At 44.1% G+C, this 9,957-nt stretch overlaps 2 protein-coding genes across 2 annotated transcripts in view; one reads left to right on the top strand and one right to left on the bottom strand.

Moving 5' to 3' along the window:
• On the top strand, positions 261 to 1,973 carry LOC109846618. Its single transcript, XM_020415865.1, has 5 exons — positions 261 to 519; positions 625 to 832; positions 952 to 1,189; positions 1,301 to 1,316; positions 1,426 to 1,973. The coding sequence occupies exons 1-5, from the start codon at positions 261 to 263 to the stop codon at positions 1,971 to 1,973; spliced, it is 1,269 nt and encodes a 422-aa protein (XP_020271454.1).
• The window catches only part of LOC109846617 (kinesin-like protein KIN-5B), a 19,777-nt gene continuing 17,263 nt past the window's right edge, over positions 7,444 to 9,957 (bottom strand). The window contains 9 exon segments of the mRNA XM_020415864.1: positions 7,444 to 7,904; positions 8,233 to 8,384; positions 8,479 to 8,582; positions 8,733 to 8,834; positions 8,953 to 9,158; positions 9,267 to 9,350; positions 9,430 to 9,588; positions 9,679 to 9,786; positions 9,884 to 9,952. Of these exon segments, the coding sequence (XP_020271453.1) occupies positions 7,692 to 7,904; positions 8,233 to 8,384; positions 8,479 to 8,582; positions 8,733 to 8,834; positions 8,953 to 9,158; positions 9,267 to 9,350; positions 9,430 to 9,588; positions 9,679 to 9,786; positions 9,884 to 9,952 (1,197 nt within the window). The 3' untranslated portion in view covers positions 7,444 to 7,691.

The following is a 9,957-nucleotide window of genomic DNA, read 5'->3' as shown; positions in this document are numbered from 1 at the left end:
AGATAACGGAGGGGCCCTACCATTGAAGGTATTTGGCTGTGTGCTTTGTGAAGGACAACAGACTATCGGTTGGGAAGCTAGACCCTAGAGCTGTGAAGTGTATATTCGTGGGATATAATGGTACCCAGAAAGGGTATGTCTGCTGAAGCCCGGTGGAGAAAAGACTGCTTGTCAGCATAGATGTGCGGTTTCGGGAGCTCGAACCGTACTACACAGTGGGGGTTACCTCACCTTTTGGCGACTTGCCTGATACTAGAGGTATGAGGCAAGAGGGGGAGAATGGTGAGAGCTCAAGGGGGTCAATCCCAATTTCGATTCCGTACTCAGTAGAGAAGGAGGATGAAGACGAAGGAGAGAAGGAGGAAAAAAGGGGTGTTAGGCCTACAACTCAGGGGGAGTTGCTTACATACAGTAGGAGGGAGAATGAACCAGAGGTGCCTACAGTAACAGTGCCAGTGCCTAGTCCCTCGTCCAACTCTGATCCAACTCCTGAGATACCTACACAACCCTCCACTATAGGTAATACCATTCCTACCCCTACCACTCTTCCCACTCCAATGTCAGAAAGGAGGACTACTCGCAGTAATGCGTGAAATCCTCCTAAGAGATATGGTTGGGATCTAGATCATTTTGTTTCTTATTCTCACATATCCCCTTCACATGGAGCATTCATTGCATCATTAGATTCTGTTATTATACCTAATAGCTGGCAGGATGCTAAGAAGGACCCAAAGTGGAAGGCTGCTATGCATGAGGAGCTGGGGGCTCTTGAGAAGAACCACACATGGGAGTTAGCAACACTGCCAGCAGAAAAAAGAGTAGTGGGATGCAAGTGGGTGTTTACCGTGAAGTAGAACCCAGAAGGGAAGGTAGAACGATACAAGGCACGACTTGTGGCAAAAGGATACAGTCAGACATACGGCATTGACTACGATAAGATTTTTGCACCAGTGGCGAAGATGAGTACTGTTCGAACGCTGATTTCTCTGGCAACAAATGGTGGATGGGAACTACACCAACTGGATGTGAAGAATGCGTTTCTTCAACAAATGGTGGATGGGAACTACACCAACTGGATGTGAAGAATGCGTTTCTTCATGGAGATCTAGTGAAAGAGGTGTATATGGAGATACCACCTGGATGTGGATGTGAAGAATGCGTTTCTTCATGGAGATCTAGTGAAAGAGGTGTATATGGAGATACCACCTGGATGTGACACAGGACAGACAGTGGGTAAGGTCTGCAGGCTGAAGAAGTCTCTGTATGGACTAAAACAGTCCCCTCGAGCATGGTTTGACAGGTTCAGGAGAGTCATGGTTAGTATGGGATACAGACATATCAATGGCGACCATACTGTATTCTTCAGAAGAAGTGGGGGTCACATCACTATGCTGACAGTGTATGTGGATGACATGATCATCACAGGGGATGATGAGAAGGAGATTGCTCAGCTCAAGGTAAGATTGAGCAGAGAATTCGAAGTGAAGGATCTGGGTCAACTTCGATACTTTCTTGGGATAGAGATAGCTCATGGACCTAAGGGGATTGTTCTCTCACAGAGGAAGTATGCACTAGATCTTCATGCAGAGACGGGGATGTTGGGGTGCAAGCCTGCTGCTACACCGATTGATCATAGTTTCAAGCTGAGTACTGAGGCAGGAGAACCTGTTGATCGTGAGAGATATCATAGATTGGTGGGAAGGTTGATCTACTTGAGTCACACACGTCCAGACATCTCATTTGCGGTAAGCGTGGTGAGCCGCTACATGCATGACCCGAGGAAGGGTCATATGGATGCAGTATATCAGATACTGAGGTATCTGAAGGGATCCCCTGGTAAGGAACTAAGATTCAAGAGGAGTGGCCATGTGAATATTAAGGGCTACTGTGACTCGGATTGGGCTAGCTGCGGAGATGATCGGAGGTCTACCTCAGGGTATTGTATATTTGTAGGAGGCAACTTAGTCTCATAGAAAAGTAAGAAGCAATCTGTGGTGGCGAGATCAACAGCTGAAGCAGAGTACAGAGCCATGGCCTTGGGGATTGCGGAGTTGATATGGCTGAAGAACATGCTGGTGGAACTGAACCTTGATCAAGGGACCAAGATGAGTTTGTGGTGCGATAACAAGTCAGCTATCAGCATCGCCAACAACCCAATTCAGCATGACAGAACTAAGCACATCGATATTGATAAATTCTTCATCAAGCAGAAGCTGAACAGTGGGTTACTAGAGTTAGGTCATGTTCCAACTAAGGAGCAGGTTGTAGACTGCTTGACTAAAGGGCTTAGCTCAGTAGATCTAGCTAGAGGGTGTGACAAGATGGGCTTAATAGATATCTTTCGCTCATCTTGAGGAGGAGTGTTGAAAAGATAATGTAATTAGGGAATATTAGAGGGGTTTTATGTAAATGTGGGTGTAAGGCTATATAAGCCATTCTTTCAATTAGAGAATCGGATCTTGAAACCCTACTCTTTCTACAGAGACGATCCTAACTGTAAGAAAGTTTGATCGCTCGATTTGTGGACCTCTCGTTCATTGAAGAAATCGAGAGGGGATTTTGATTGTGATCCTAACTGTAAGAAGATTTGACCAGGTAAACAGTGGGAGTGAAAGTACAAATCACAGAGGGAGTGTTGACTTGTACCGATTACTCAACGGGGATTCTTGGTGTCAAGTGATAAGAACTTAACACGAAGGGGTTTGACAATTCGTCAAGAATTAAGACATTAAAATTCCGAGTACCATGTCCAGACTCTAACATTAAGGATGTTGAGTGCACAGATACAGCGAAAGTTTGAGCGGATTTAACTGGAAGGAATTTTGATGATTCCCACCGTCAATTAGTCTGATCAGTGGGGGTTTAGTGTTTATCACTTCGTTTGTAATGATCGGGTTATCCCTAAGAAAATTACATGTAGCATTCTTCCGGAAACTTCCCGTTACATAAATCATCCACCCCCAGTTTCCTTTGCGGAACTGGTTCGAACATTATATTCAGTTACATGACCGGGTTATCCTTAAGAATATTACATATAAAAATTCTCCAGGAACTTCCCGTCAACGGTAGGAAACAGTTTGGACTCATATACCTATTGGAGTATTAAGAAGTAGTTTATACTCGTATACTTATCGGAGTGTTCATTCGACTTAATTGAGCGATATAACGCCGGCTTCAACCAAGGTTTGGATGCTATTCTTGAGAGCAAAACAATCCTTGGTGGGATGAAGGACCCTCCCGTGGTACGCACAGTACTTTGGAACCGTATTATTGTCAGCTTCCTCCTGATTTGCGATAGGTGGTAGCTTAATCTTGTTGTTTTCAAGGAGGGATTCGAAGATGGCTGGAACGTCTTCGTCCTTGAAGGAATACTCTTTTTGGAGCCTCGGGTCCGAAGTCTTTTGTTGCCTTCGAGATTGCTGTTGTGACGTTTGATTAGCACCAACAGCAGCTGCAGGTGCCTTGCCCTTACCACGGGAGGCGAAGTTCGAGTTTGGAGAATTAGCCGTCGGTTGGCTCCTCTCGGTCTTCTTCCTTCGGAGGAAGCGTTCGGCTTGTTCACCGCGCACCTTCAAGTCTTTCCAAGTGTTGGACGGTGTCACTCCCATAACTTCCAACACGTCTAAAGAGAGGTTGTTGTGACAGGTTTGGAGGATGAAGTCCTCTGTGATCGGATCTCGACAGTTCATCGCCTTATTCCGGAAGCGCTTGACGAAGTCGTCGACCGTCTTGTCATCTTCTTGCTTCTCATCGAAGAGTGTCCTGATTGACACCTCAGCGTCATCATCAAAGAAATGAGCGAGGAATAAGCTCTCCAGGTCTTCCCAGTTATTAATACTTCCGAACTTAAGACGGCGGTACCAATCAAAGGCGGGCCCGCGAAAGGTGCTAACGAATGACCGAACCATCAAGGCTTCATTACCGGAGATCATACCCAAGTGGGATTTGAAGTAGATCAAATGCTGAGTGGCCGAACCCTTCCCGTCGAACGGCGTGAAGTTAATCAAGTTAAACTTCGCCGGGTATGCTATTTAGTCCCACTCTCTTGGATATGGATATGGAATGCCAGTCCATTTTACCTCTCGATCAGACATTAGAGCGTTGATTTTGCTCTTGAGATCTTTTATTTTTTTATCCTCGCTCGTATCGGGCTTTGGACGCTTTTTAAGAGGAACAATGGGGCCACCCCTAGCGCCGTTGTTTTTAGTGGGGCCACCCCCAGCGTTCTGGTCAATGGGAGGGTCATCAGCATTGATGTATTCATCCATGTCTGAATCGCTAGCTGCTTGGCTAACATTGTTACGACGACTGGATTCACCTAGCTGATTTGACAAAGTCCGAATTTGTTGGTCATGCTCTTCCCTTATTCGTAGCATAGTCATTTCCATTTCAATCTTGAAGGCCTCTTTCTGCTTGGTCAGAGCATCCTCGAGAATTTTGGCGATTTGCTCGGTATTGATCATGAACGTCTCGTGGGATTGTCCCGGACTGGATACCGTATTATCAGAAGCGATTGCCGAGTTAGCATCTGATGCTTCATCATCCGAGGATAACCCTCTCTGCATTCTCTGATAATCTCTTTGTCTAATAGTTCCCGATCGCAACCGGGTTAGACGGTGTGATATAAGCGGGTCAGAACTAGAATGTCGAATCGACTTTCCCTTATCAGCCACATTTATTGTGACTTCCGGGAGTTCGTCACATTGAACAGCCGATCCCTTTTTACGGAAACGCTTTGGTCTGGACTTGGCCATTCCGTTAGAGATCCTCTCGAATACTGAGACCCTCTACGGAGCGGTCTTGAGGCAGCTACACGCTGATAATACTGCCCAGATAATGTTTGTGCACGGACAATGAGAGTCCGTTTCTCGGATACCTCTCTTTCGAGATTTATTCGTACCCCTAACCCGATAGTACAACTCATCGGTCAGATGACCGGAGCAACCTATCGTGTGTTGACACAACTCCCTTGGTATAATGTTGTCATCGTCAGATGAATACGTTTCTTTCAGGGGATTTTGCCGCTTTATTAGCATTCTCAAGAGTCACGTGTTTAGAACTACGTTTTTGGGAGCGCAGGATCTCAACAGGCTCCTGGTTTTGGATACACACCCCCAGGCGGGTGGAAACCGGAGTTTTCCCTTAGGCTCCTGGTTTTGGATACACACCCCCAGGCGGGTGGAAACCGGAGTTTTCCCTTTATGAGAAGGCTTTAAATTGATGCAAGGGCGTGCGCGACCCCCAGCTCAACAAGTCGATTGGGGTGCAGTCACCGGACTTAAGCGTTCTTCGATCGGAAATTTGTCTCGATCTTTGCGTAAAGGATCCAGGTGATCCACCATCCTCATCTTAAAGCGGGACAAGTCTACGCTATCGCGGGGCTCCACCGGAGATGCGAAACTCAAAGGGATCGACGAAACAGGTGCAGAACCTCTTCTGCCTTGACTCTAGCGATGGTCAGATTTGGGTGACCCGCGGGTCGGAGGGTCGGATTTGGGTGACCCGCGGCTTGGAGGGTCAGATTCGAGTGACCTGCGAATTGACGGGTCGGATCTGGGTGACCTGCGAATTGGCGGGTCGGATCTGGGTGACCTGCGAATTGACGGGTCGGAATCGAGTGACCCGCTTTTCTCGATTTTTTCGGCCGCCATCTTGGACTTTGGCCTCCAAACTTTATGCAGTTTTTGTGGCTTCTTTTTCACTTCTTCCCTCTGCAACCTTTTGGCCTCTTGTGCAAGAATTCGCGTGTGCGCAAGCAGTGCGTGGTGCTTTCTGATCTGCTCTTCAAGAGTTAAACGGGTCCTTTTGATTTGTACTCATTCACTTGTTGGTGATTTGGAGGAGAGGGTATTTGTCCGTTGCTGGGGCGCTTGGCGTTGCCTAATTTTTAGATCCGCCTCGTCACGGATCCCGTCAATTAACTCCAAAACCCTAACGAAATTGACACGCAAGGTGTTGGCGCTGCCTTTGGCAAGCTCTCTTCGATAAAGTGGGCGCGCCTTCTGTACTCAACTCCTTGATTGAGGAGGAGTTCAGATCTGCAGATCCGAACTCATTGGAGGCCGGAAGGGCGTTGCAAGGTTCAGCCACCGCAGCAACGGGGGCGTTGATCTTCCTGCACTTGCGAGAAGCGGAGGATCTGGAGGAGGATGACGAGAGGTATTCTTCGTACTTCTGTTGGTCGAACTCGTATTCGACCACCTCTTCAACCGGGATCTTAATCATCGGTTGCGACACGACGGCCTCGGCAGCGAGACCGTTGGCTCCCACTGTGGTCGTCAGTTTGTTTTCGTCGAAAATTATTTTCTTCATTGTATAACTCATTATAACTTTGATCGTTACAATAAGTTTAAAAAGATCGGTCTTTTTATAAGACCTTTACACAATAAAAATGAAAGATACAATTCTCTTGAAAATAAACGCAAGATCCGTTTATCGTCTCCTGCTTGCGTGGGTGTCTTCGCCTGTGCCGGGGTTTATCCGTGGACCACCATCGATCAGATCCGGTTGCTAAAAATTCGGCAGAGCTCCTACTTCACCAATGAGGTATTTGCTTGAAGCGCTGAAATCGACCAAGCGAAATCAGTAGCTCTTCTCGAGATTAAGACCAAGCCTAATCTCGAGGAACGGACGGGAACGGGCGTCGGATCTCTCGAACTCTCCTTCTTTATACCGAAGAACTTGCCAAGATCTGTCAACCCTCGCTAAAATTCGTGCTCCTTTGACTCCTCAATCCGGCAGCACCTCCCCCTCTTGATAATTAATCCCCCCTTGAAATAAGCCCCTAGGCTTGTATTTATAGGCTTCAGTTGGAGGGTTTTTGGATAAGAATGAATGATCCCTCCTTATCTTCAGTTAATAACTGATTAACAACGTTAGGGGATGATATCAGATCAGTTTGGATGCTCAGGAACGACCAAATCCCGAGAAAAACCGTCAAAACCGAACAGGGGTCGAAACAGCGCGCGGAGGCGGATCTGACCCGCGCTTGTGTGGGTCGGGTCCGACCCGCGCCGGCACGGGTCGGTTTGGTCCGTCCCGCGCGGCGCTTTTTTGGCTTCGCTGATTTTTTGTGTTTTTCGGTTCTTCCGGGACTTGTATTTTTTACTGTTTTGCATATTTGATCGTCTTGTTGACTTGTACGCTCCGCACGAGTTGACCTACACGCGCGAGTTGACCGACGCACGCGATTTGACCGACGTGCGCGAGCTGGTTGACGTAAATCTTCTCGATTTGTCCACTCTTTGATTCGAGTTGTATTCGAGGACCTATAGGTAATTTTTGACGCCTACAATGATGAAAATGAAAACTTGTCAATGTCGTCATGTACATCAATTATACTTAACTTATTTCTGATTGTCATGACCAATAACTGGTAATCATAAAATCAATTTTCAACAAGGAGCCATGAAAATGTTAAAAATTTAATGCATTTAGACAATATATTCTAAAATTCGATCAATAATTTAGCTTGTGAAAGTGTTGAGTACATCTGCCAAAAATTCCAAGTAACTTTCTTCTGCTAAAATCACCGAATAACCACACTATTGCACCAAGTTGGTGACTTGGTTTTACAAAGTAACAATACAACCTAAATCCTCTGGCAGACATTGCACATAATGATCATTAACTTTGACATCTCACCAACTTTTATTCTGAGCTACATGAAATGAAGTCTTAAACTATCCATTTTATCCAAAATTGATGGGCGTGAGAGGATTTCTTGGCAATTGTGATGGTACAGAAAATGGTTGTTTTCCTTCTAGTTCACCCCGTCTTATTCTGTTCTCTGATCTCATTTCTTTAACCAGTTCATCAATTGAATGCGTCCTCAATGCTTCAATGGATGCCAAACTTGGGATATCAATTTGCTTCACGGGTGTTCTTGTAGTTGGATGATCAACCTGTTGGTAAATGATTTGAAGTCAGCAGGTTTGGAACTTGACTGTTTCTATATGCATAATGGCAGCTTGATAACGAATCTAAAGTTGACCATGATGATGCCTTGGCTTAAACATGTTCTCAACGATACGGAATGTACCAATGCCTTACAAACCAAATCAGTTATAATAGGAGTATATAAGGGGTTAGTGTGCATACTGTTTAATAGTTGCAATGACGATGAAGTTGAAACTACGCAAAATCAACTGAGGAAGGTAATCAAGAGGTACTTATTGATGGCAGTTCATTCAAAGGAGACAAACTTAAATGGGAAAGAATCAAAATGTATACCAGATACTCTTTTACAAGGCATCTTTCTGCCAAACTTCTGATGTCCTTTACGTTTTCAGTGTGGTCACTCTGCAGTGTTTGTAAATGGCCCGAGCACATGGCCGATATGGACCCTATTTCTCTTGTAGCTTCATGATCCACTGAAAGTGCATCTGACAACAAGAACATAGCCAGATTATACACAAAATTCATATTTGGTAAAGGGGAAAAAGTGAAAGGCAAATCGAGTTAAAAACAGCATATTACCCTTTGCAATTCTCAGCATATCATGTGTTGCTGTCTGAAACTTCATATCAGTCAAAGTGGACATAAGTTCTCCTACCAAATTGATGCTCTTCTGATGTCTTGTTCTATTTTGAAACAAAAAATAATAAGAAAGCATTAGGTACAAATATATTAGCCAGCAGAACTAACTAAAATCGTCAATGCATATAAGCTATCTTTATAAAGAATCCAATAACATTATGAAAAAAGTTTAATATCATAAGGGACAAACTTACTCTACGGAAGACTCAATTTCGGCGGCATAATCCTTATTCAACTGATCTATAGATAACTCAGCGTTCTCCAAATGTTCGGCAGACTGATATACTTTCTCTGAACTGCTCAGAAAACACAAATGGTCATCATGTAGATTTCCAAAATACTACAACTGAAGTAAAGATGAGGTTAGAAAATGGAAATTTTACACAAAATATTTGCAACTTCACCAGCACATACCAAGTGTGGAGGATATTTTCCATTGTCACCCTTGCCTCAGTAGCTGAAGATGCATCTTCCTGAAATTGCCTTCCTAATCTTTTTATATGTGTGTTCCACTCAATTTTAGCTTTGTCCGAAATGATATGTATATTAGACATCTCTTCGTGTAACATCTTCTTTTCATGAAGGCTCATGTTAGTCATACTTCTCACAGCCTCCTCGACCTGTTTGTCATGTAAGAGATGAAACATAGAATCAAAAAAAACCTACTTTTAACTTAATAAAAAGAAGAAGAAGAAGAATTTGAGCAAATTGAAATGAAAAATATCAACCAGACTAGATTTTGTGGCCGTCAAGTTTGTTAATATTGCAGCAATTTTCTCAAGGGCTACTTTTTCTTCTTTGGCAGATAGTTCCTGGAAGAGTACATTGGCTAGAATAAGTTGTTGGATCATAATTGAGTGTCATCAATGCCATCTGTAGTTAAGTTCTGACCTTGAATTTATTCTCAAAATAATCTAACTGGCATGATTTTTGCATTTGATTTTCCTCAGCAACTGCAATAAGTTTAGAAGCTTGACTCTGCAGATCATTAAAGAAATCCAGTGTTATCTTTGAGATAGCTTGTGTTGAGACGAGGCTCCTCTGCAGTCCCTGTAACAAAACTTCATCTTTTGTAAATCATTTGTAAGGGTGAAAAGAGGACAAACATCTAACCAAATTTATCAGAAAGTAAAGATATACTTCTTCTTGTCGCTGAGCTGAGAAAGCTAGTAGTTCCTTCTGATCTGCAAGAGATCTCTGAAGATCATCCAATACCTGCTTAGCTTCCGAGATTGCAGTGGCTAGAAACTACAAAGAGTGCACAGTATAAAATAGTTAGCCATTTTCTTCTGATAACATTGTTTACACCTTCTAAGATATCAGAGTTTCTTCCTTCAATTCATACATTCTCAACTGCTATTGTCTGAGAATATACTGCACAGTTCATCTGTTCCAAGTCTGAAATGGCTTTTCCCTTTA

The sequence above is a fragment of the Asparagus officinalis genome, chromosome 7 (genome assembly GCF_001876935.1).
Source record: "Asparagus officinalis chromosome 7, Aspof.V1, whole genome shotgun sequence".
Classification (NCBI taxonomy): Eukaryota; Viridiplantae; Streptophyta; class Magnoliopsida; order Asparagales; family Asparagaceae; genus Asparagus; species Asparagus officinalis.
This window is presented reverse-complemented; position numbering and strand designations above follow the sequence as displayed.